General features: G+C 51.9%; 1 protein-coding gene across 1 annotated transcript; it reads left to right on the top strand.

The window, feature by feature from the left end:
* The first annotated feature begins 1,639 nt into the window (after nt 1-1,639).
* Nucleotides 1,640-25,922, top strand: HIF1AN (hypoxia inducible factor 1 subunit alpha inhibitor). Its single transcript, XM_038758627.1, has 10 exons — nt 1,640-1,651; nt 2,261-2,331; nt 10,108-10,237; nt 16,473-16,723; nt 20,103-20,251; nt 20,392-20,537; nt 21,612-21,718; nt 22,394-22,457; nt 23,095-23,205; nt 24,146-25,922. The coding sequence occupies exons 1-10, from the start codon at nt 1,640-1,642 to the stop codon at nt 24,188-24,190; spliced, it is 1,086 nt and encodes a 361-aa protein (XP_038614555.1). The 3' UTR covers nt 24,191-25,922.
* Nucleotides 25,923-26,227: the final 305 nt, after the last annotated feature.

The following is a 26,227-nucleotide window of genomic DNA, read 5'->3' as shown; positions in this document are numbered from 1 at the left end:
TTAGGGCACAGGCCTGGGAGTCACAAGGTTTGCTGCCCTTTCTCCTTTTAGACTGTGAGCCCACTGTTGGGTAGGGACTGTCTCTAGATCTTGCCAACTTGTACTTCCCAAGCGCTTAGTACAGTGCGCCGCACACAGTAAGCGCTCAATAAATACGATTGATAATGATGCCATTTGTCTGCTGCATAGGGTTAGGGCAGGGGCCTGGGAGTCACAAGGTTTGCTGCCATTTCCCCTCTTAGACTGTGAGCCCACTGTTGGGTAGGGACTGTATCTAGATGTTGCCAACTTGCACTTCCCAAGCGCTTAGTACAGTGCTCTGCACACAATAAGCGCTCAATAAATACGATTGATAATGATGGCATTTGTCTTCTGCATAGGGTTAGGGCAGGGGCCTGGGAGTCACAAGGTTTGCTGCTGTTTCCCCTTTTAGACTGTGAGCCCACTGTTGGGTAGGGACTGTCTCTAGATGTTGCCAACTTGGACTTCCCAAGCGCTTAGTACAGTGCTCTGCACACAGTAAGCGCTCAATAAATACGATTGATAATGATGCCATTTGTCTGCTGCATAGGGTTAGGGCAGGGGCCAGGAAGTCACAAGGTTTGCTGCTAAGGCACAAAGAAGCGCCCAAGGTCACACAGCAGAGCGGTAACGGAGCCGGGATGAGAAGCCATGAGCACTAGACCAATCTGCTTCCCTCTCCTAAGCGCTTAGTACAGTGCCCTGCACTCAGTAAGGCCTCAATAAATACAACCGATTGAGACTGTGAGCCCCATGTGGGAGGGGGACTGTGTCCAACCTTATTATAATAATGGGATTTATTAAGCGCTTACTATGTGCAAAGCACTGTTCTGAGCGCTGGGGAGGTCACAAGTTGATCAGGTTGTCCCATTGGGGGCTCACAGTCTTAATCCCCATCATAATGATAATGGCATTTAAGCTCTTACTATGTGCAAAGCACTGTTCTAAGCACTGGGGGGATACAAGGTGATCAGGTTGTCCCACGAAGGGCTCACAGTCTTAATCCCCATAACAATAATAATTATAATAATAATGGCACTTATTAAGCGCTTACCATGCACCAAGCACAGCTCTAAGATGTATCTACCCCAGCGGTCGGCACAAAGTACAGCCTTACAAAATACCCCCTTTAAGGTTATCTTTATAAGATCATCTGTAGACTATGAGCTCCTTGTGGGCAGGGAACATGTCTACCAACTCTATTCTGTTGTCCTCTCCCAGGTGCTTAATATTAATGCAGTGCTCTGCACACAGTAAGTGCTCAAAAAATACCACTGATTGACTGATTGATTGATTGATGGCTTTAGGATCAACTGAACAATTTCCAACAGCTGACACGGAAGCTCCACATAGCCAATGAAGACATCGAGGCAGAAAGTGGAGAAACAGGCTCCGAGTCATTAATAGGGAAAAGATGTCCACAGGGAGAATCTTTTCATTTTGATAAGGCCCCTCGGGAGGAATCCGTACTATGAAAATAAGGAGCCCTCTTAACCTCCTCTTTCTTCAATCAATCAATCAATCAATCGTATTTATTGAGCGCTTACTGTGTGCAGGGCACTGTACTAAGCGCTTGGGAAGTACAAGTTGGCAACATATAGAGACTTTCTTCGTGTGAATGTTTAATGATGTAAAATTCCTAGCTGCAAAAAAGCTATTTTTTTATGGCATTTGTTATGCACATACTGTGTGCCAGACACTGTTCTAAGCACTGAGGTAGATGCAAGGTAATCAGGTGGACACAGTCCAGGTCCAACATGGGGCTCGCAGTCTTCATCCCCGTTTTCCAAATGAGGTCACCGAGGCCCAGAGGAGTCAAGTGACTTCCCCAAGGTCACGCAGCAGACAAGTGGCAGAGCCGGGATGAGACCCAGGTCCTTCTGACTCCAAGGCCCGGGCTCTATAAAATAATAATAATAATGATGGTATTTGTTAAGCGCTTACTATTTGCTAAGCACTGTTTTAAGCAGTGGGGTAAATACAAGGACATCACGTTGTCCCAAGTGGGGCTCCCAGTCTTAATTCTCATTTTACAGATGAGGTCACTGAGGCACAGAGAAGTTAAACGACTTGCCCAAAGTCACACAGCAGACAAGTGGTTAGAACCCACGACCTCTGACTCCCAAGCCCGTGCTCTTTCCACGAAGCCACGCTGCTTCCCTAAAGGTCCAAGCCCTCAAAATAAGAAACATAATAGAGCCTCTAGATTCTCCCATTTGATTTTGGTTCTCTCCGGCAGACGAACCAAGAGTTTCTGAAAGCAATAACCGAGCAGAGGGAAGAAGTCGAGCAGCTGCGGACACAACTTACGTACTCGCAAAAATCCTTCTCTAATACCTTCTGTTTTTTGGGGGTTTTTTCTGTGTGTTTTTAAGGTATTTGTTAAGCACTTACAGCGTGGCAGGCACTGTACTAAGCACTGTGGTAGATACAAGGTTGTCAGATTAGACACAGTCTCAGCCCTGCATGGGGCTCACAAGTCTTCATCCCCATTTGACAGATAACTGAAGCGCAGAGAAGTGAAGTGATTTGCCCAAGGTCACACGGCAGACAAGTGGCCGAGCCGGGATTGGAACGCAGATCCTTCTGATGCCCAAGCCTGGGCTTTATCCACTAGGCCACACTGCTTCTCCGTATTCTGTTATAGTCTTGGCTTTATCCTCGATTCATCTCTCTAACTCAACCCCCTTACACAGTCCCGGGAGTTCGACCTTCACAACACCACTAAAATCCACCCTTTCCTCTCCATCCCAACTGCTCCCACGTTCATCTAACTCCGTCTCCTCTCTGAAAGCCGAAATCCGAATATCCGAAAGCCTCGATCGCTGCATCAGCCTCCTCGTTGACCTCCCTGCCTCCCGCCTCTCCCCACTCTGGTCCGTATCTCGCTTTGGGGAGGTTCGCAATGGGGAGAGGACAATACAGCCAAGTTGGTAGACTTTCCCTGCCCACCAGGATGCTAAGGACTAGGTGGGGAGACAGACATCAATAGAAATAAATTAGGGATGTGGACACAAACTCTCCCTTCCACTTAGGAAGTCCAATGTGGGACAGGGACTGTGTCCAGCCCAATTAACCTGTCCCTACCTCAGCACTTAAAACAGTGTTTGACTCAGAATAAGCTTGGACTTCCCAAGCGCTTAGTACAGTGCTCTGCACACAGTAAGCGCTCAATAGGATTGAATGACTAAATACGATTGAATGAATGTATATATGTTTGTACATATTTATTCTATTTATTTTATTTGGTTGATAGGTTTTGTTTTGTTCTCTGTCTCCCCCTTCTAGACTGTGAGCCCGCTGTGGGGTAGGGACTGTCTCTATACGTTGCCAACTTGTACTTCCCAAGCGCTTAGTACAGTGCTCTGCACACAGTAAGCGCTCAATACGATTGAATGAATAAATACGATTGAATGAATGTATATATGTTTGTACATATTCTATTTATTTTATTTGGTTAATATGTTTTGTTTTGTTCTCTGTCTCCCCCTTCTAGACTGTGAGCCCGCTGTTGGGTAGGGACCGTCTGTCTCTCTATGTTGCCAACTTGGACTTCCCAAGTGCTTAGTACAGTGCTCTGCACACAGTAAGCACTCAATAAATACGATTGAATGAATGTTTGTACATATTTATTACTCTTTATTTTACTTGTACATATTTATTCTATTTATTTTATTTGGTTGATATGTTTTGTTTTGTTGTCTGTCTCCCCCTTCCAGACTGTGAGCCCGCTGTTGGGTAGGGACTGTCTCTTTATGTTGCCAACTTGGACTTCCCAAGTGCTTAGTACAGTGCTCTGAACACAGTAAGCTCTCAATACGATTGAATGAATAAATATGATTGAATGTATGTATGTTTGTACATATTTATTCTATTTATTTTATTTTGTTAATATGTTTTGTTTTGTTGTCTGTCTCCCCCTTCCAGACTGTGAGCCCGCTGTTGGGTAGGGACCGTCTCTATACGTTGCCAACTTGTACTTCCCAAGCACTTAGTACAGTGCTCTGTGCATACAGTAAGCGCTCAATAAATACGATTGAATGAATGAATGAATGAATCAGGTTGTCCCACTTGGGGCTCACAGTCTTCATCCCCATTTTACAGATGAGGTAACTGAGGCCCAGAGAAGTGAAGTGACTGGCCCAAAGTCACCCAGCTGACAAGTGGGATTAGAACCCACCACCTCTGACTCCCAAGCCTGGGTCCTTTCCACTGAGCCACGCTGCTTCAATATATTATTGTTATCATTAGAAGCTGTTTCAATATATTATTATTAGGAGAAGCAGCTTCAATGTATTATTATATTATTATTATTATTAGGAGAAGCAGCAGTTTCAATGTATTATTATATTATTATTATTATTATTATTAGGAGAAGCAGCAGTTTCAATATATTATTGTTAGAAGCTGCTTCAAGATATTATTATTATTATCATTATTATTATTAGGAGAAGCAGCTTCAATGTATTATTATATTATTATTATTAGAAGCAGGTTCAATATATTATTATTATTAGGAGAAACAGCTTCAATGTATTATTACATTATTATTATTAGGAGAAGCAGCTTCGATATATTATTATTATTAGGGGAAGCAGCTTCAATGTATTATTATATTATTATTTTTAGGAGAAGCAGCTTCAATGTATTATTAGTAAGAGAAGCTGCTTCAAGATATTATTATTATTAGGAGAAGCAGCTTATATTATTATTAGGAGAAGCAGCTTCAAGATATTATTATTATTATTAGGAGAAGCAGCTTCAATGTATTATTATATTATTATTATTAGAACAAGCAGCTTCAATATATTATTAGTAGGAGAACCTGCTTCAAGATATTATTATTATTATTAGGAGAAGCAGCTTCAATATATTATTATATTACTATTATTATTGGGAGAAGCAGCTTCAATATATTATTAATAGGAGAAACTGCTTCAAGATATTATTATTATTATTATTAGGAGAAGCAGCTTCAATGTATTATATTATTATTATTAGGAGAAGCAGCTTCAATATATTATTATTAGGAGAAGCTGCTTCAAGATATTATTATTAGGAGAAGCAGCTTCAATGTATTATTATTATTATATTATTATTAGGAGAAGCAGCTTCAATATACTGTTATTAGGAGAAGCTGCTTCAAGATATTATTATTATCATTAGGAGAATCAGCTTCAATATATTATTATATTATTATTATTAGGAGAAGCAGCTTCAATGTATTATTATATTATTATTATTATCAACTTGTAAACTCCCCAGCGCTCAGAACAGGGCTTTGCACATAGTAAGTGCTTAATAAATGCCATTATTATTATTATTATTATGAGAAGCAGCTTCGATATATTATTATTATATTATTATGAGAAGTAGCTTCCATATATTATTATATTATTATTATTAGAAGCAGCTTCGATATATTATTATTATTATTAGGAGAAGCAGCTTTGATATATTATTACATTATTATTATTAGGAGAAGCAGCTTCGATGTATTAATATATTATGATTATTAGAAGCAGCTTCAATATATTATTATTAGGAGAAGCTGCTTCAAGATATTATTATCATTAAGAGAAGTGGCTTCAATATATTATATTATTATTAGGAGAAGCTTCTTCAAGATATTATTATTATCATTAGGAGAAGCAGCTTCAGTATATTATAATATTATTATTATTAGGAGAAGCAGCTTCAATGTATTATTATATTATTATTATTATCACCACCTTGTAAACTCCCCAGCGCTTAGAACAGTGCTTTGCACATAGTAAGTGCTTAATAAATGCCATTATTATTATTATTATTGTGAGAAGCAGGTTTGATATATTATTATATTATTATTATTATTAGAAGCAGCTTCAATATATTATTATTATTAGGAGAAGCAGCTCAATATATTATTATTATCAGGAGAAGCAGCTTTGATATATTATATTATTATTATTAGAAGCAGCTTCAATATATTATTATTATTAGGAGAAGCAGCTTCAATATATTATTATATTATCATTATTATTAGAAGCAGCTTTGATATATTATTATTATTATTATGAGAAGCAGCTTCAAAATATTATTATTATAGGAGAAGCAGCTTCGATATATTACTATTATTATTAGAAGCAGCTCAATATATTATATTATTATTATTAGGAGAAGCAGCTTCTAGACTGTGAGTCCATTTCCAGACTGTGAGCCCATTGTTGGGTAGGGACCATCTCTATATGTTGCCAACTTGCACTTCCCAAGCGCTTAGTACAGTGCTCTGCACACAGTAAGCGCTCAATAAATACGATTGAATGAATGAATGGTATATCATTATTATATTATTATTATTATTAGGAGCAGCCTTGATATATTATTATATTATTATTACAAGAAGCCCCTTCAATATTTTATTATATTATTTTTATTATTATCAGGAGTAGAGAAGCAGCGTGGCTCAGTGGAAAGAACCTGGGCTTTGGAGTCAGAGGTCCTGGGTTCAAATTCCGGCTCCGCCAATTGTCAGCTGTGTGACTTTGGGCAAGTTACTTGACTTCTCTGGGACTCAGTTCCCTTATCTGTAAAATGGGGATTAAGACTGTGAGCCCTCCCATGGGACAACTTGATCATCTTGTAACCTCCCCATCGCTTAGGACAGTGCTTTGCACATAGTAAGCGCTTAATAAAAGCCATTATTATTATTGTTATAAGCAGCTGCAATTTGTTATTATTATGAGGAGTAGCCACGTGGCTTAGTGGTAAGAGCCTGGGCTTGGGAGTCAGAGGTCGTGGGTTCTAATCCTGGCTCTGCCACTTGTCTCCTGTGTGACTTGGGGCAGGTCACTTCACTTGGAAAAGCAGCGTGGCTCAGTGGAAAGAGCAAGGCCTTTGGAGTCAGAGGTCACGGGTTCAAATCCCGCTCCGCCAATTGTCAGCTGTGTGATTCTGAGCCAAGTCACTTCACTTCTCTGTGCCTCAATTCCCTCATCTGTAAAATGGGGATTAAGACTGTGAGCCCCCACTGTGGGACAACCTGATCACCTTGTATCCTCCCCCAGCTCTTAGAACAGCGCTTTGCACATAGTAAGCGCTTAACAAAGGCCATCATTCTTATTATTAGTCTCCATTTTAAAGATGAGGTAACTGAGGCCCAGAGAAGTGAAGCGGGTTGCCCAAAGTCACCGAGCTGACAAGTGGCGGAGCCGGGATTGGAACCCATGACCTCTGGTTCCCAAGCCCAGGCTCTTGCCACTGAGCCACGCTGCTTCTCTGAATGAATGAATGAACGAATGCCATCATTCTTATCAATGAATACGAATGAACGGACGAGCAAATGCCGTCATTGTTATAGGTCATGGGTTCAAATTTCGACTCTGCCAATTGTCAGCTGTGTCACTTCACTTTTCTGGGCCGCAGTCCCCTCATCTGTAAAATGGGGATGATGATGGTATTTGTTAAATGCTTACTATGTGCCACAAGCACTGTTCTAAGCACTGGGGTAGATACAAGGTGATCAGGTTGTCCCACGTGGGGCTCAGTCTTCATCCCCTAGACTGTGAGCCCGCTGTTGGGTAGGGACCGTCTCTATCTGTTGCCGACTTGTACTTCCCAAGCGCTTAGTCCAGTGCTCTGCACACAGTAAGCGCTCAATAAATACGACTGAATGAATCCCCATTTTCCAGATGAGGTAACTGGGACCCAGAGAAGTGAAATGACTAGCCCAAGGTCACACAGCAGACAAGGGGAGTCGGGATGAGAACCCACGACCTTTTACTCCCAAGCCCGGGCTCTTTCCACTGAGCCACGCTGACTGTCCCAATGGGACAACCTGTTCACCTTGTAACCTCCCCAGCACTTAGAACAGTGCTTTGTACCTAGTAAGTGCTTAATAAATGCTATTCTTCTCCTTCTTCTTCTCTTTCTCCTCCTCCTTATTTTCCGCCTCCTCCTCCTCCTCCTTCTTCTCCTCCTTCTTCTCCTTAATAGTAATGATGGCATTTATTAAGTGCTTACTATGTGCAAAGCACTGTTCTAAGCGCTGGGGAGGTTACAAGGTGATCAGGTTGTCCCACGGAGGGCTCACAGTCTTAATCCCCATTTTGCAGAGGAGGGAACTGAGGCCCAGAGAAGTGAAGTGACTTGCCCAAAGTCACACAGCTGACAAGTGTGGGATCAGGATTTGAACCCATGACCTCAAAGCCCGGGCTCTTTCCACTGAGCCACGCTGCTGCTGCTTCTTCTCCTCCTCCTCCTCCTCCTCACCTCCTCCTTCTCCTTCTCCCTCCTCCTCCTCCTCCTTCTTAATAATAATAATAATAATGGCATTTATTAAGCGCTTACTATGTGCAAAGCACTGTTCTAAGCGCTGGGGGGGGGATACAAGGTGATCAGGTTGTCCCACGGGAGACTAACGGTCTCCTCCTCCTCCTTCTTCTTAATAATAATAATAATGATGGCATTTATTAAGCGCTTACTATGTGCAAAGCACTGTTCTAAGCGCTGGGGGGGATACAAGGTGATCAGGTTGTCCCACGGGAGACTCACAGTCTCCTCCTCCTCCTTCTTCTCCTTCTTAATAATAATAATGGCATTTATTAAGCGCTTACTATGTGCAAAGCACTGTTCTAAGCGCTGGGGGGAGGATACAAGGTGATCAGGTTGTCCCACGGGAAACTCACAGTCTCCTCCTCCTCCCCCCTTCTTCTTCTTCTCCTCCCCCTTCTTAATAATAATAATAATAATAATGTTGGCATTTGTTAAGCGCTTACTACGTGCACAGCACTGTTCTAAGCGCTGGGGGGGGGGGATACAAAGTGATCAGGTTGTCCCTTGTGGGGTTCACACTCTTCATCCCCATTTTACAGATGAGGTAACTGAGGCTCAGAGAAGTGAAGTGACTTGCCCAAGGTCACACAGCAGACATGTGGCGGAGCCGGGATTCGAACCCATGACCTCTGACTCCAAAGCCCGGGCTCTTTCCACTGAGCCACGCTGCTTCTCTTCTTCTTCTTCTCCTCCTTCTCCTCCTCCCCCTCCTCCGTCTCCTCCTCCTTCTCCGTCTCCTCCTCCTTCCTCTTCTTCTCCTCCTCCTCCTCCTTCCTCTTCTTCTCCTCCTCCTCCTCCTTCCTCTTTTTCTCCTCCTCCTTCTTCTCCTTCTCCTCCTCCTTCTTCTCCTTCTTCTTCTCCTCCTCCTCCTCCTCCTTCTTCCTCTTCTTCTCTTCCTCCTCTCCTCCTCCTCCTTCCTCTTCTTCTTTTCCTCCTCCTCCTTCTTCTCCTTCACCTCCTCCTCCTTCTTCTCCTCCTCCTCCCTCCCCCTCCTCCCCCCTCCCCTCCTCCTCCTCCCCCTCCCCTCCTCCTCCTCCCCCCCTCCTCCTCCCCCTCCTCCTCCTCCCCCTCCTCGTCCTCCCCCCCTCCCCCCCTCCTCCCCTTCCTCTTTTTCTCCTTCTCCTCCTCCTTCTTCTCCTTCTCCTCCTCCTTCTTCTCCTCCTTCACCTCCTCCTACTCCTTCTCCTCCTCCTCCCTCCCCCTCCTCCTCCTCCCCCCTCCCCCCTCCTCCTCCTCTCCCCCTCCCCCTCCTCCCCCTTCCTCTTTTTCTCCTCCTCCTCCTCCTTCTTCTCCTTCTCCTCCTCCTTCTTCTTCCTCTCCTCCTTCTTCTTCCTCTCCTCCTTCTTCCTCTTCTTCTCTTCCTCCTCTCCTCCTCCTCCTTCCTCTTCTTCTTTTCCTCCTCCTCCTTCTTCTCCTTCACCTCCTCCTCCTTCACCTCCTCCTCCTCCCTCCTCCTCCTCCTTCCCCCTCCTCCTTCTCCCTCCTCCTCCTCCCCCTCCCCCTCCCCCTCCCCCTCCCCCCCCACCTCGGGCGGCCGCCCCTCGGGTCCTGGCGGGGGCGCTGCTTCCCCACCGCCGCCGGCGCCGCCTCCGGGTCGCTCTTCCCGGCCGCCTCTATGGTTCCCCCTGGGGTGCGGGCGGGGTTTCCGGTTCCGGGGCTCGGGGGCCCAGGGAGGCGGCGGCGGCGGGCGGCCATGGCGGCGGCGTCGTCGTCGTCGTCGGGGGGCTGTGGCGGCGGCTGTGGCGGGGCCCCGGGGGGCGGCCTCCCGGGGAGCCCGGGGAGCCCGGGGAGCGGGGCCCCGCCGTGGGCCGAGGGTCAGCTCCGCGCCTACGGGTTCCGGACGCGGCCCATCCCGCGGCTCCGCCAGGGAGACCCCCGCGCCGAGGAGCTCATCGACAACGAGGTGAGACGGGGGCGGCCGCGCGCACGCGCACACACACACACAAACACACACACACACACACACACACACACACACCGTGGGACTCGGGGCCGGTCACTTCGCTTCGCCGGGCCTCAGTTCCCTCATCTGCAAAATGGGGATGAAGACCGTGAGCCCCCCTCCCTCCCTCCCGTGGGACAACCTGATCACCTCGTGTCCTCCCCAGCGCTTAGAACGGTGCTTTGCACAGAGTAAGCGTTGAGCAGATGCCACCGTGATTATTGTTATTGCTGAGCCGCAGCGTGGCTCAGTGGGAAAGAGCCCGGGCTCCGGAGTCAGAGGTCGTGGGTTCAAATCCCGCCTCCGCCACTTGTTAGCTGGGGGACTTGGGGCAAGTCACGTCACTTCTCTGGGCCTCACTTACCTCATCTGGAAAATGGGGATGAAGACCATGAGCCCCCCTCCCGTGGGACAACCTGATCACCTTGTGTCCTCCCCAGCGCTTAGAACAGTGCTTGGCACACAGTAAGCGCTTAATAAATGCCATCGTGTTTATTGTTATTGCTGAGCCGCAGCGTGGCTCAGTGGAAAAGAGCCCGGGCTCCAGAGTCAGAGGTCGTGGGTTCAAATCCCGCCTCCGCCACTTGGCAGCTGGGGAACTTGGGGCAAGTCACGTCACTTCTCTGGGCCTCAGTTCCCTCATCTGGAAAATGGGGATGAAGACTGTGAGCCCCCCCCGTGGGACAACCTGATCACCTTGTGTCCTCCCCAGCGCTTAGAACAGTGCTTGGCACACAGTAAGCGCTTAATAAATGCCATCATGTTTATTGTTATTACTGAGTCGCAGCGTGGCTCAGTGGAAAAGAGCCCGGGCTCCAGAGTCAGAGGTCGTGGGTTCAAATCCCGCCTCCGCCACTTGGCAGCTGGGGAACTTGGGGCAAGTCACGTCACTTCTCTGGGCCTCAGTTCCCTCATCTGGAAAATGGGGATGAAGACTGTGAGCCCCCCCCCCCCCGTGGGACAACCTGATCACCTTGTGTCCTCCCCAGCGCTTACAACAGTGCTTGGCACACAGTAAGCGCTTAATAAATGCCATCATGTTTATTGTTATTACTGAGTCGCAGCGTGGCTCAGTGGGAAAGAGCCCGGGCTCCGGAGTCAGAGGTCGTGGGTTCAAATCCCGCCTCCGCCACTTGTCAGCTGGGGGACTTGGGGCAAGTCACTTCACTTCTCCGGGCCTCACTTACCTCATCTGGAAAATGGGGATGAAGACTGTGAGCCCCCCCCCCCCCGTGGGACAACCTGATCACCTTGTGTCCTCCCCAGCGCTTACAACAGTGCTTGGCACAGAGTAAGCGCTTAATAAATCATCAGTCGTATTTATTGAGCGCTTACTGTGTGCAGAGCACTGTACTAAGCGCTTGGGAAGTACAAATTGGCAACATATAGAGACAGTCCCTACCCAACAGTGGGCTCACAGTCTAAAAGACTGTGCCATCATAACCATAAATGCCATCGTGGTTATTATTATTACCGAGCCGCAGCGTGGCTCAGTGGAAAAGAGCCCGGGCTCCGGAGTCAGAGGTCGTGGGTTCAAATCCCGCCTCCGCCACTTGTCAGCTGGGGGACTTGGGGCAAGTCACTTCACTTCTCTGGGCCTCACTTACCTCATCTGGAAAATGGGGATTAAGACTGTGAGCCCCCCCCCCGTGGGACACCCTGATCACCTTGTAACGTTCTCAGCGCTTAGAACAGTGCTTTGCACAGAGTAAGCGTTTAGCAAATGCCATCATGATTATTGTTATTGCTGAGCCGCCGCGTGGCTCAGTGAAAAGAGCCCAGGCTCTGGAGTCAGAGGTCGTGGGTTCAAATCCCACCTCTGCCACTTGTCAGCTGGGGGACTTGAGGCAAGTCACTTCACTTCTCTGGGCCTCAGTTCCCTCATCTGTAAAGTGGGGATGAAGACTGTGAGCCCCCTTCCCGTGGGACAACCTGATCACCTTGGAACCTCCCCCAGCACTTAGAACAGTGATGGGCACAGAGTAAGCGCTTAGTAAATGCCATCATGATAGTTGTTATTACTGAGCCGCAGCGTGGCTCAGTGGAAAAGAGCCCGGGCTCCAGAGTCAGAGGTCGTGGGTTCAAATCCCGCCTCCGCCACTTGTCAGCTGGGGGACTTGGGGCCAGTCACTTCACTTCTCCCGGCCTCAGTTCCCTCATCTGGAAAATGGGGATGAAGACCATGAGCCCCCCTCCCGTGGGACAACCTGATCACCTTGTGTCCTCCCCAGCGCTTAAAACAGTGCTTTGCACAGAGTAAGCGCTTAATAAATGCCATCATGGTTATTGTTATTACTGAGCCGCAGTGTGGCTCAGTGGAAAAGAGCCTGGGCTCCGGAGTCAGAGGTCGTGGGTTCAAATCCCACCTCCGCCACTTGTCAGCTGGGGGACTTGGGGCAAGTCACTTCACTTCTCTGGGCCTCAGTTCCCTCATCTGGAAAATGGGGATGAAGACTGGGAGCCCCCCGAGGGACAATCTGCCGGCGCTTAGTACAGTGCTTTGCACATAGTAAGCGCTTAATAAATGCCGTCATTATTATTGTTGTTATTATTATTCTTTGGGCCTCAGTTCCCTTCTCTGGAAAATGGGGGTGAAGACTGTGAGCCCCCCGGTGTGGGACAATCTGATTACCTTCTATCCCCCCAGCGCTTAGAACAGTGCTTGGCACATAGCACTTAACAAATGCCATCGTTGTCTTCTAGGCTGTACCCCATCTGGAAAATGGGGGTGAAGGCTGTGAGCCACCCCCCGGTGTGGGACAGCCTGATTTCCTTGTATCCCCCCAACGCTTAGAACAGTGCTTGGTACATAGTAAGCGCTTAACAAATGCCATTGTTATCTTCTAGACTGTACCACATCTGGAAAATGGGGGTGAATACTGTAAGCTCTCCCATGTGGGACAACCTGATTACCTTGTGTCCCCCCAATGCCTAGAACAGTGCTTGGCACATAGTAAGCACTTAATAAATGCCATCGTTATTGTCTAGACTGTACCCCATCTAGAAAATGGGGGTGAATACTGTAAGCTCCCCGTGTGGGACAACCTGATTACCTTGTACCCCCCTCAGCGCTTAGAAGTGAAGTCACTTCACTTCTCTGGGCCTCAGTTACCTCATCTGTAAAATGGGGATTAACACTGTGAGCCCCACGGGGGACAACCTGATCACCTTGTAAATTCCCCAGCGCTTAGAACAGTGCTTGGCACATAGTAACAGCTTAGCAAATGCCATCGTTATCTTCTAGACTGTGAGCCCGTTGTAGGGTAGGGACCGTCTCTATGTGTTGCCAACTTGTACTTCCCAAGCGCTTAGTCCAGTGCTCTGCACACAGTAAGCGCTCAATAAATACGATTGGATGAATGAATGAATAAATCCCAGGCACAAATCCTGGGAGTACACCCCTCCCCGGGCACGTACACACACACCCTGGGCCAGGCCCCGGCAACCCTGGCAGCGGCATCCTACTCATCACAACAATAGAGAAGGATTGTGGCTCAATGGCCAGAGCCCGGCCTTGGGAGCCAGAGGTCGTGGGTTCTAATCCCACCTCCGCCCCTTGTCAGCTGGGTGACTTTGGGCAAGTCGCTTCACTTCTCTGAGCCTCAGTTCCCTCACCTGGAAAATGGGGATTCGGATTGTGAGCCCCCCCCGTGGCGCTTGTATCTCCCCTGGCGCTTAGAACAGTGCTTCGCACATAGTAAACGCCTAACAAATGCCATCGTTATTCATTATTATTATTATTATTCATGGGAAGCAGCGTGGCTCATTGGCAAGAGCCCGGGCTTGGGAGCCAGAGGTCGTGGGTTCTAATTCCGCCAACGCCACCTGTCAGCTGAGTGACTTTGGGTAAGTCGCTTCACTTCTCTGGACCTCAGTTCCCTCATCGGTAAAATGGGGATGAAGACTGTGAGCCCCACATGGGACAACCCGATCACCTTGTATCCCCCCCAGTGCTTAGAACAGTGCTTCACATATAGTAAGCACCTAACAAGGGCCATTATTATTATTATTATTGATAATGACATGATATTGGTTAAGTGCTTACTATGTGCCTGACTCAGTGGAAAGAACCCAGGCTTAGGAGCCAGAGGTCATGCGTTCTAATCCCGGCTCCATGTGTGATTTTGGGCAAGTAGCTTCACTTCTCTGGGCCTCAGTTCCCTCCTCTGTAACATGGGGATGAAGACTGTGAGCCCCACATGGGACAACCGGATCAGGTTGTCCATCCCTCCGCCCCAGCACTTAGAACAGTGCTTGGCACATAGTAAGCACTTAACAAGTGCCATTAGGGTTATTATTATGTGCCAAGCGCTGGGGGTAGATACCAGGTCATCATGAGAAGTAAAGTGGCTTAGTTCATTCATTCATTCATTCAGTTGTATTTGTTGAGCGCTTACTGTGTGCAGAGCACTGGACTAAGCGCTTAGGAAGTACAAATCGGCAACAGAGATGGTCCCTACCCAACAGTAGGCTCTCAGTCTAGAAGAGGGAGACAGACAACAAAACAAAACAGTGCCCGGGCTTGGGAGTCGGAGGTCATGGGCTCTAATCCCAGCTCTGCCGCTTGTTAACCATGTGACTTTAGGCCAGTCATTTCACTTCTCTGGGCCTCAGTGACCTCGTCCGTAAAATGGGGATTAAGACTGTGAGCCCCACGTGGGACAACCTGATGACCACCTATCTCCCCCAGCACTTAGAATAGTGCTTGGCACATAGTAAGCACTTAAATACAATTATTATTATTGTTGTTATCAGGTTGTCCCACGTCCGGCTTCACAGTCTTCATCCCCATTTTAGAGATGAGGTCACCGAGGCCCAGAGAAGTGAAGTAACTTGCCTAAGGTCACACAGCAGACAAGTGGCGGAGGTGGGATTAGAACCCACGATCTCTGAATCTCAAGCCCTGTCTCTTTCCACTAAGTCGCGCTGCTCTCCCCCTCGTCCCCCTCTCCATCCCCCCCCATCTTACCTCCTTCCCTTCCCCACTGCACCTGTATATATGTATATATGTTTGTACATATTTGTTACTCTATTTTACTTGTACATATCTATTCTATTTATTTTATTTTGTTGGTATGTTTGGTTTTATTCTGTGTCTCCCCCTTTTAGACAGTGAGCCCACTGTTGGGTAGGGACTGTCTCTATCTGTTGCCAACTTGTACTTCCCAAGCGCTTAGTACAGTGCTCTGCACACAGTAAGCGCTCAATAAATACAATTGATGATGATGATGCTTCTCTTATTAAGGGCTTACTATGCGCCAACCACTGTTCTAAGCGCTGGGGGTAGATATCAGGTCATCAGGTGGTCCCACATGGGCCTTGGCAGTCTTCATCCCCAATTTCCAGATGAGGGAACTGAGGCCCTGGGAAGTGAAGTGACTCGCCCAAGGTCACAAGCGGCGGAGCAGGGATTAGAACCCACGACCTCCGACTCCCAAGCTCGGGTTCTTGCCACTAGGCCACACAGCTTCTCTAATGGTTCCGGGAGAGGAGGTGAGATCAAGAACTCACTGAGGGGTTGGGCAGGGTCGGGGCGTTAGTTTATTATTGCATTGTACTCTCCCACGCGCTTAGTACAGTGCTCTGCACACAGTAAGCCCTCAAATCATTCAATCGTATTTATTGAGCGCTTACTCTGTGCAGAGCATTGTACTAAGCGCTTGGACAAATACGATTGAATGAAGGAGAGAATATTAAGTGCTTGCTGTGTGCCAAACACTCTAATATGCAAAGGGGATGATGTGAGATAAGGTCGCACGCGATCCCGGGCCCACACGTGTCTCAGTCCAAGGAGTGGGGAGAACGGGAATTTAACCCCCATTTTATAGATGAGGAAAGGAAGGAACAGAGAAGTGAAGCGACCAGCCCGAGGTCACAACAGGCAAAGCTGCCGTAGGGCGCCAACTCCGGAGTCAGAGGGACCCGGGTTCGGGTTCTGGTTCCTCTGCTTGTCTGCTGTGTGACCTTGGGCCAGTCACTTCTCTTCTCTGGGACTCATCTATAAAACGGGACCGTGAGCCCCATGTGGGATGGATCGACTGATTAAGCGAGGGAGACCGATACCGATAAATCGGGAAATGCCCCTCCCTCCAAGTGCGGAAGTGGCCGCAACTCCCCGGCGAGGGGAAGTCAGTCAGGTGATGTGGGGTCTGCGGTATTCGGCCGCGGCAGAGCGGTGCCTTGCTTTCCCTCCCAGGAGCCCGTGGTGCTGACAGACACGAACCTGGTGTACCCTGCCCTCAAATGGGACCTGGACTACCTGCAGGAGAACATCGGCAACGGCGACTTCTCCGTGTACAGCGCCGGCACCCACAAGTTCCTCTACTACGATGAGAAGAAGATGGCCAACTTCAAGAACTTTAAGCCCAGGAGCAACAGGGAGGAGATGAAGTTTCACGAGTTCGTGGAGAAGCTGCAGGACATCCAGAGGCGGGGGAGCGAGGAGAGGTCAGTGGTCCGAAGGCGTCCTTGTCCGTCCTTCTGGGCGGGGGCGGGAGCAGGTTTAGACCGGAGGGTCTCCGGTCTAATGAGAAATCGGCAAGTCTGGGCCGTGGGGGCCTGCTCCCGGGAACTGGTTGGCCCAGTGAATAGAACTGGGGGACGTGGGCTGGGTGGAGAAAGAGCCTGGCTCTGGGAATACCGGCTTCCGTGTTTCAGGCCTGTTGGGAAATAGTGGGGAAGATTTGGGGGATGGTGCATCATCATCATCAATCGTATTTATTGAGTGCTTACAGTGCTTTTTTTTAAATGACATTTATTAAGCGCTTACTATGTGTAAATCAATCAATCAATTGTATTTATTGAGCGCTTACTGTGTGCAGAGCACTGTACTCAGCGCTTGGGAAGTACAAGTTGGCAACATATAGAGACAGTCCCTACCCAGCAGTGGGCTCACAGTCTAAAAGGGGGAGACAGAGAAGAAAATCAAACATACTAACAAAATAAAATAGAATAGATATGTAAATAAAATAGAATAGATATGTAAAAAATGTAAATATGTGCAGTAGAGGAAATGAAGAACCCAGGCTTCCAGCTGCACGGGGCTAGCAATAACACTAATGATTGTATTTGTTAAAGCGCTTGCCCTGTGCCAAGCAACCTACTGAGGGCTGGGCTAGATCCAAGACCGTCAGATTGGGCACAGTCCCCGTCCCACCCGGGGCTCACCGTCTAAATCAATCAATCGTATTTATTGAGCGCTTACTGTGTGCAGAGCACTGTACTAAGCGCTTGGGAAGTACAAGTTGGCAACACATAGAGACAGTCCCTACCCAACAGTGGGCTCACAGTCTAGAATAAGAGGGACCGCAGGTGTTGCATCCCCATGTCACAGGTGAAGAAAGCGAGGCCCAGAGAAGGGAAATGACTTGCCCAGGGCAACACAGCGGGCAGGTGGCGGAGCCGGATTAGAACTCAGGTCCTCAAACTCCCGGGCCTGTGCCCTTTCCACTAGGCCCCCGCTGCTTCTCGTGGGTGGAGAAATGGTCAGGAGAGCTGGAATCTCCTGGATGGGTCTGCAGCGGGGGAGTAGGCCAGGAGCGAAGGTCTCTAATTTGTCATCTTGATCCCTGGGCCCCGTAACTGAGGCAGATTCCAGCCCCCGACCGTGTGTTGGGCTCTGCTCTCTGGCTGTTGGCAACCCTCCCCACAGGTAGCCTCCCCGTGACCCTGTGCAGGGCGCTCTGGGGGCGCGGGGGTTTTCAAGGCTCCAAGGACCCCTGGCTTGCAACATTCATTCATTCATTCAATCAATCAATCGTATTTATTGAGCGCTTACTTTGTGCAGAGCACTGTACTAAGCGCTTGGGAAGTCCAAGTTGGCAACATCTAGAGCCGGTCCCTACCCAACAGCGGGCTCACAGTCTAGAAGAGGGAGATGGAGAACAAAACATATTAACACAATAAAATAAATAGAATAAATATGTACAAATAAAATAGAGTAATAAATGCATACCAACATATATACAGGTGCTGTGGGGAGGGGAAGGAGGTAAGGCAGGGAAGATGGGGAGGGGGAGAGGAAGGAGGGGGCTCAGTCTGGGAAGGCCTCCTGGAGGAGGTGAGCTCTCAGTAGGGCTCCGAAGGGAGGAAGAGAACTAGCTTGGCGGATGCACGGAGGGAGGGGATTCCAGGCCAGGGGGAGGACGTGGGCCGGGGGTCGACGGTGGGACGGGCGAGAACGAGGCCCAGTGAGGAGATTAGTGGTGGCAGAAGAGTGGAGGGTGCGGGCTGGGCTGGAGAAGGAGAGAAGGGAGGTGAGGTAGGAGGGGGCGAGGGGATGGACAGCCTCGAAGCTGAGGGTGAGGAGTTTTTGCCTGATGTGTAGGTTGATTGGTAGCCACTGGAGATTTTTGAGGAATCTTGGGAACATCTTCCCAAGGTGCCAGTGAGGGTCACAGTAGGTGTGCCCCTTCTGTCCTCCCTTCACTTGGTTATTTGTTCGGCCGCTTCGTCGTCACAGTGTCTCCAGCCTGCTTCTTGACTGCGGGCAAGCTACGATCCTGGGGGTCGCGGAGAATCGCCAAGGCAAAGTCCGCCGTGGGCCCTGCCTTCCAGGGGTTCGCAATGCGATGGCGTGACAGGGCAAAGTGGCCCCATCCAACACTCCCACTCGCGTGCCGGTGGAGTGACTGTATTGGGATTCATGCAGAAAGGCTTCCTGGAGAAAGAGGAGGAGTGATTTTGAAAAGGGACACGCGTAGACCAAATTTTTGAGGGGTCAGTGATGGGTGGGACGGGGGACCCCCTTTCCAGATGCAGGGAATGGCCCATGCAGGAGCGCAGAGGCCAAAGAGTCCGTTGTGGAAGGCGGGGGCAAGTTTGGTAGGAACGGGAAGGGGAGGGGGAAGGCCTAGAGCTCCTCCATCGTAGGGTCTGCGGGGCCTCCCTGTTCCCACCCGACACGGGGAGCCGGCCCCCCTTTCCCCAGGAGCTGCTCCCCCCTCAATCCCCCCAAAGCTGGTACACGTTTCCTGGAGATTTCTCTCCCAGGACCGCCCGCTGCCGCCTAGAGCGGTCAAGCCTCCGCGGGCGGCCCCCACTGCCCGTCGTTCAGCCTTCTCACGAGTTTTCCTCTCGGAAGCCTCGAACGGGCAAATTTGGGTCCATATCTCGGGCTGATCCAACCAGGTTGGAATCGTGTCGTGTGTCCGTCTCCTCCCCCTTAAACGCTGAGCCCCCGGTGGCTCCGGGAACGGGTCTGAATGGAGTTCCAGCTTGACCCCCGCCCCCCCTCACCCCAGCACCTAGCACAGCGCTTTGCTCATCTTGAGCATTTAATAAGTGCTAACAACAGTCATCATGAGAGACCCTGTAACCTCTCAAGACATAGCATCAGTCGACTGATTGAGTGCCTTGAGGTACCCGTGGAGGAGTTTGGATTTGATGAGCCCAACCATTGGAAGCCACGGTTGGGTGAAGGGGGTGAGTTGGAGAGTGACGGTGGTCAGGTTAACCCTTGAGAGAGAGGAGCTCCGAGAGGTGGTCATCACGCGACCTCCCCCCAAAGAGCCCAGCCTGCCGCCGTTCCACTCTTGTATCCTTTCAGGATGGTGACTTGCGACTTCACCTGTCCGCGATGGCCAGGATCGTAGTGGGCTTAATAGTCGTAGGCGGGGAATTGCCGCCGGTCAGGGTGGGGGCGGAGGGGGAGGGTGCCCGCTGGGGGTTCCTGTCCAGAGGGAGGTGTGGAGCTTTGGAAAGAAGAGGAGTGCCCTTCCTCTCTCTTCTGCGATGCCGAGAGAGGCGAGGCGGGGCCGTTTGGGGCCCGAGCGCGGGCGGGGAGGGCCGTGGCTCGCTGACGTTGCTCTCTCCTTGGGAAACGCAGGTTGTATTTGCAGCAGACTCTCAATGACACGGTGGGGAGGAAGATTGTAGTGGACTTCTTGGGCTTTAACTGGAACTGGATCAATAAGCAGCAGGGGAAGCGTGGCTGGGGGCAATTGACCTCCAACCTGCTGCTTATCGGCATGGAAGGTAAGTCCCCGGCCAGAATCCCACGGGAGAGGGGAGGCGGCGGGGGGCGTCAGCCTCCGCCACTGCCCGGTGGTGTTCTGGGGCCAGAAGTGGTTCTTTCGCTCACGCTCTCTCTCTCTCTCTTTCTCTCCCCGGTGCAGGGAATGTGACCCCGGCTCACTACGATGAGCAGCAGAACTTCTTTGCTCAGATCAAGGGCTACAAGCGCTGCATCCTGTTTCCTCCAGACCAGTTTGAGTGCCTCTACCCGTACCCCGTTCACCACCCCTGTGACCGGCAGAGCCAGGTGAGGGCAGGGCCCCGGCCGGCTGACCGACGGCGGGGAAGTGACCTGCTGTACTAGGACAGCGGGACGGGCCCTTGGAGGAGAGGGGTGACCTGTGTCTGCCTTCTTTCTCACTGAAGGGTTTTTGGGTTTCAGCCTGTAGCACTAATTTTTTAATTTGTATAGCGCTTACTGTGTGCCAGGCACCGTTCGGAGCCCTGGTGTAGCTATAAGGTAGTCAGGTTGGACAGAGTCCATGTCCCACATGGGGCTCAGAGTCTTCATCCCCATTCTACCGCTGAGGTAACTGAGGCCCAAGAAGGGAAGTGAACTTACCCCAGGTCACACAGCAGACAAGTGGCTGAGCCGGGACTAGACCCCAGGTCCTGCTGATTCCGTTCACTAGGCCTCACTGCTTCTCTTCGCTCCTCCTCCTCCTCTTTCCCAGCTGGCTTAGCAGTGCTGCCTTCCGTGGTCACGAACATAAGCGTCTGAGAGAAAAGAAAGCACGGTGTCGGGGGAAAGGGATTCTCCATTTCGAGTCACAGTTCATAGTCGGCCTGCGTTCTCATAGGCCTCGGGGTGGGGACCAGTGGGCTTGGGGAAATGAACGCTCAAAGCCGGGCTACAAGGTTAGAGGGGTTGGTTCGTGACCCGTGGGCTGGAGCCGTAAGAGGGTTAAGAGGCGTCCGCAGAAGCCGGGCCCCTCGGTGTGGATGCCACTCCCGAGGCCCCGGGGGCCCCGGTGTGTTGGGTGAGGAGGCTGAGGGGCACGTTTGGTTCACTGAGGGAGGCAGCTGCCCTCCAGACTCCAACTCCTCATCCACAAGGCGAGTTTTTTCACACTTTGGGGAGCCAGTGGCCTCCAGTTGGTGCCCGGGGAGAGGTAAGTTGTGCCACGGGGCACCACAGAGTTTTCTCCGCTGGGGAGCCGGGGTGGGGGCCCTGCGTGCTTTCCGCCCTGTTCTTCTTCCCTGCATACTCGGGGCCCCGCAGCTGAGCGCCGGGGTCCTCCTGAACAAACCTGGCAGCCACGGGCCGTCCGGAGCTCTGGATTTCAAGATCCCCCCCCCCCCCCCCCCCCCCATTTGCCAGGTGGACTTTGACAATCCCGACTACGAGAGGTTCCCCAACTTCCAGAACGTGGTTGGTTACGAGACAGTGGTCGGCCCCGGAGACGTCCTCTACATCCCCATGTACTGGTAAGGAAGGGGCGATGGGTGAGCCTGGCTCCCAGGTCGGGGGAGGACTTCCCACCAAAGGCAGAGAGCCAGCATAGCCCAAGGCTGTACGTTCGGGTTTGAAGGAGACTTCTCCAACTTACTGATTTAAGCCTGTGGTCAGGGAACGCGTCCGCAGCTCTTGTGTTGAACTCTCCCAGGCGTTTAGTTCAGGACTCTGCACCTAATAAGCACTCAAGACCATTGTTGACGATGACGATTACGGTATTCTGTATTCTTTAAACGCTTACAAAGTGGCAAGCACTGTTCTAAGCACCGAGGTGGATGCAAGTTACTCAGATCAGACGCAGTTCTTGTCCCGCTTGGGCCCCAAAGGAGGAGAATAGGTATTTATTGCTAATTCCAGCCGCTGCCTCCTCCTCCTCCCCCTTCTCTTGTGTCTCTTTTGCATCCAAAGCCTGAGCAGAGACCTCATTTACCCCTCCACCTGCCATTACTCCTCTTTCGTCCTCTCTTACTCCGAAAAGTCTCCCTCCCCTTGCGGGGCAGGTATCGGGTCTGCCAAGTCTCATCGTATCGTCCCCTCCCAAGCGCCTAGTTCAGCGCTGCGCACATTAAGCCGATAAATGCCGTCGATCGGTTCACCAGTCGATCGGTCAGCTGGGCTCGAGGGTCTCGGTTGTCTTTTCGACGCAGGTGGCACCATATCGAGTCTCTGCTGAATGGCGGCACCACCATCACTGTGAACTTCTGGTACAAGGTGAGTGCCGTCCCCTCCCCTGCTCCAGGACCCCCGTCTTCTGGGGTAGCCAGAGCGGCGCCGTTGGCCTCGGGCAGTCCCAGGTCTCGCAGCTGCTCGGAGGGTAGAGGGTACGGTAAATTGGGCCAGGAGGTGGGACTAGAAATAGCGTCGGGCCCCGTCAGCGAGCAAGAGAAGCACCGCCCGGAGGATGATGTTTTTGCGGGCGTACTGGGGGAGAGAGATGGGTGGCTGGCAAACCGTCTCTGTAACGACGGCAGATTCGCACACTCGCTGTCACTACTGTCACCTCTGGACCCAAAGGTTCTACCCCCCACCCCCTCCCGCAGCCACTCGTGGGCCCCATCGCGTAGGTTGTCACGGCCGATAATAACCGAGGTAGAGGAGAAGCTTCGTGTTTTCCAAAGTCCACCCGGGGCTCCCCTTGAGAAGGCAGAGCCTCTCTGTTTAATCATGTGCCTCCCGGGGACCGGGAGAGGAAGGACTGCATGGAAAATGGATTTCTGTGCAGGGAGAGCGGATCCGCCGGGGGTCAATTCTCTGGGTGCTGCGCTTTCGGCCTCCTGTCGGGTCTGGGATCATGAGGCGATCGGGGGGGCTGGTCCGGATGCCTAACCAGTGGCTTTTTCCTTTTCAGGGCGCTCCCACCCCTAAGAGAATTGAATACCCCCTCAAGGCTCATCAGAAAGTGGCAATAATGAGGAACATCGAGAAGATGCTGGGCGAGGCGCTGGGAAATCCACAGGAGGTACATCCGGCCCCAGGGGCTGCAGTTGGCCTGAGCGGCCTGCCGTGGGGGGCCCGGGCTTGGGCCCCTGATGCGACGGGTCCTAGAGGTGGGGTCCTTTTTACCCCTCAGAAGAGGTGGCCCCGTTCAAAAACAAGCTGGCTTTCCTAGCGGGACCCATCCTCTGCCAGATGGGTCGATGGAATTTGTTCTCGGCTGCCGCTAAGGCTCCCCGGGGGTACTCGTGTGCCAATCTGGGTGGGCCCCGATTGTATTCTCCTGTAAATGGAGAGGGCTGTAAAGCATGTCTCACACATGCACATAGACGCACGTGTAGGCAAGGGCAGGCCTCTTCCCACGTCCATCCCCCGCCGCCCCCACCACCTCTGTCCTGAGGCTCTGGTGAGAAGACTTGGGGAGAGTCTCACACTCCTTAGACTTGGTCAGAGTTGGGGCAAAGTGATAGCCCTGTGGGTGCGAAGCGTCTCTCCTCTTGGAGTCCAGTTCCTGGAAGTGCCGTCCGTGGGCTCTGTAAATGATTGTGAGCCAGCATTTCCCGCTAGGAAAGACACCAGAAAATGACGAGCGTCTTCAGAATGCTACTGGCAGGGTGCAGGGCGTCACGATGAACGTGCAGACGGGCACGCCCACATGGCATTACTCGGGCGCAGAGCTCTTGCGGTCTCTTGGCAGGAGCGGGGCATCCGTTGGACGGCCACGAGGCGAGGCTGTTGAGTGTTAGGGAATGGGAGGTGATGAGAAAGAACGAGTCCCGCGGGGACTCAGGGAGGCAGTTAAAGCAGTCGAGAGCCACTCCTCAGAGAGATGGGATGGGGGTGTAGGCCTCAGGGTCCCCGAGTCCCCGCTTGCCTAGCAGTCGGGTTGGCAGGAGGAGCCGGTTTCATCTGCCGCCCTCGGCTCCGTGCGGGGCCAGCGACCGACTCCGGGTGTCTCCACACAGGTGGGCCCCTTGTTGAACACGATGATTAAGGGCCGATACGACTAGCCAGCCCGCGGCGGCTTCCCTGGCCACCGCCATCCACGCCGCTTCACCGACGCAGACCGGAAGCTCCCGAGCGCTACTGTCGCACGCAGCACTTAACTCGGGGTCCCGTCGGCGGCGCGGGGCGGAGTGGTGCGTGGAAGCGGGTGGAGAGTGGGTAGCCGCTCCCTCTGTCCTCCCTCCCCCGAGTGACTTCTCCCCGGACTCCCCTCCGGTCTCTGCCCCGGAGTTCTTGGTTCGGAGCCCCCGGCGTCCCCACTCGACCCCCTCGGGCTTCCGGCCGCAGCCCGGGGCCAGCAGCACCCTCCCCTGGAGTGTCGGAATGAAATCCCGCCCGAGGTCACCGGGCCTCCGCCCCGCCTCTCCCTCAGGCCAGAGCTGGACATCCGCTGCCCACCTGCAGCTGGATCAGGCTGACCTCCGGGCTGCCGGGCGTCCCCTCGGCCTTTTGTGTCATCGAGGCACCCGAGAGCACCCGGCGGCCTCCCCGGGCCCGGTATACGGCGGCACGGTCCCGCCGCCCCCACCCCCTCCCCAGCTTCCCGGCGTGGCCAGGTGATGGGACGCCGGCGTGGCTGCCGGAGAGACATCAGCCGGCGCCGGGAGGAGGAGGAGAAGTGGAGGAGGTGATCTCTGGGAGCGGACCCCCAGGGACCGGGGGATAACGAGTTCCAAAGCACAGACGCCCGCCGTGACTCTCCTCGCCGGCAAGGGATGCGACCGAACCCCTAGGAAGTGCCCAAGCAGTGATTTCTGTAGGAATTGTATATATGTGTGAGTGTGAGTGTGCACGTGTGTGTTTATCCCTGTGTGTATCTATCCCGTGGCCGGACGTATCGAGGCTTTCCCTCTGCACGGCTGCTTAGCTCCAGCGAGGGGTTTTTTCCTGTTGGACTTTACCCTTTTGTGCCTCAGTTGGCCCCAGGTTGCCTGAGCAGACCTCCCACGGGGGCAGCAGGCGTACCCTCTGTACCCCCCAGGAGTCTACCCAGAACACCTCCCTCAGGCCTTCTTGATGTCCACCCGAGGCTTCTGTGGCTCATCGGGGGAACCGGCTCACTTCCCCCATTGTGCCAGCCCCCGCCCTGCGGGGAGGAGAGAAGCCGAGGCAGGGGGCCTGTGGCCCGAACCCACCTGGGGAAGAGAGGGGCAAAATGCGTCTGGAGTCACAGAAACAGGCAGCCCGGTGGTCGGGAGGAGGAGGAGGAGGGTGAGGCTGAACCGGACAGGGGCCAGGGCCCCCCTGGCCTGCGTGAGCAGACACTAGGACCTCAGAAAAACATTCGGCAAGCTAAGCTGGCCCCGCAGCAAGGAGGAAGCTCCTCCCTCCCAGCCCCTCTCACTTCTGACCCGGCCGGACGGGGAGAAAGGAGGGCCGGGACCGCCAGACTCCCCTTTGAAGAGCGGTCCAGCGGGTGCCGCGGGAGGGGGGCCGGTGGAGGGACTCAAGGAGCCCGCTTCTTTTTTTTCGCCAAAGGTTTCAACCCTCTAAACCTCTAATGTCCGAGCAGCGGTGTCCGCGTTAGGAACTCTTTCATTTTACGATGCACTGATGGACTGCCGTCGGGGTGCGGGGAAGGCCGATGGTTTGGTAAATCCCTGTGCTTTCGGTACACCCCCCCCGCGATGTCGGGAAACCGTGCGCGCTCTTCTTGGCGCGTGTGAAAGAGTCAGCGTGAAGGACACGGAACTCTTTGAAGTGTAGGTCTTTCAATACAACCGTCTTTGGGAACCACCTTGAGTGTGGGCCGCTTTGTCCTGTTTCTCTCCCCCCGCCGAGTGGGAAGCCCAGGCCTCCTGTACCGGGAAGCAGGGGTCAGTTGGCGCAGGAGCAGCAGGTTCAGAGGGAGAGGAATCCGTCAGTGGTGTTTATTCATTTATTCATTCAATCGTTTATGGGGCACTTACTGTCTGCTGAGCACTGTACTGAGCGCTCGGGAAAGTACAGTACAACAGTAGGTTAGACGTTATCCCTTCCCACAAGGAGCTTACAGTCTGCTTATGTATTGTACTCTCCCCAAGCGCTTAGTGCAGTGCCGT

This window comes from Tachyglossus aculeatus, chromosome 16 (genome assembly GCF_015852505.1).
Source record: "Tachyglossus aculeatus isolate mTacAcu1 chromosome 16, mTacAcu1.pri, whole genome shotgun sequence".
Taxonomy (NCBI): Eukaryota; Metazoa; Chordata; class Mammalia; order Monotremata; family Tachyglossidae; genus Tachyglossus; species Tachyglossus aculeatus.
Note: the sequence above shows the minus strand (reverse complement) of the source record. Positions and strands in the feature narration are given on the sequence as shown.

What these genes read in the sequence shown, in the direction of transcription:
- HIF1AN (XM_038758627.1), top strand. An exon ending in AGGCGGGGGAGCGAGGAGAG is followed by an intron (nt 16,724 to 20,102) that starts GTCAGTGGTCCG and finishes TGGGAAACGCAG; the next exon opens with GTTGTATTTGCAGCAGACTC. An exon ending in CTCTACATCCCCATGTACTG is followed by an intron (nt 21,719 to 22,393) that starts GTAAGGAAGGGG and finishes TTTTCGACGCAG; the next exon opens with GTGGCACCATATCGAGTCTC.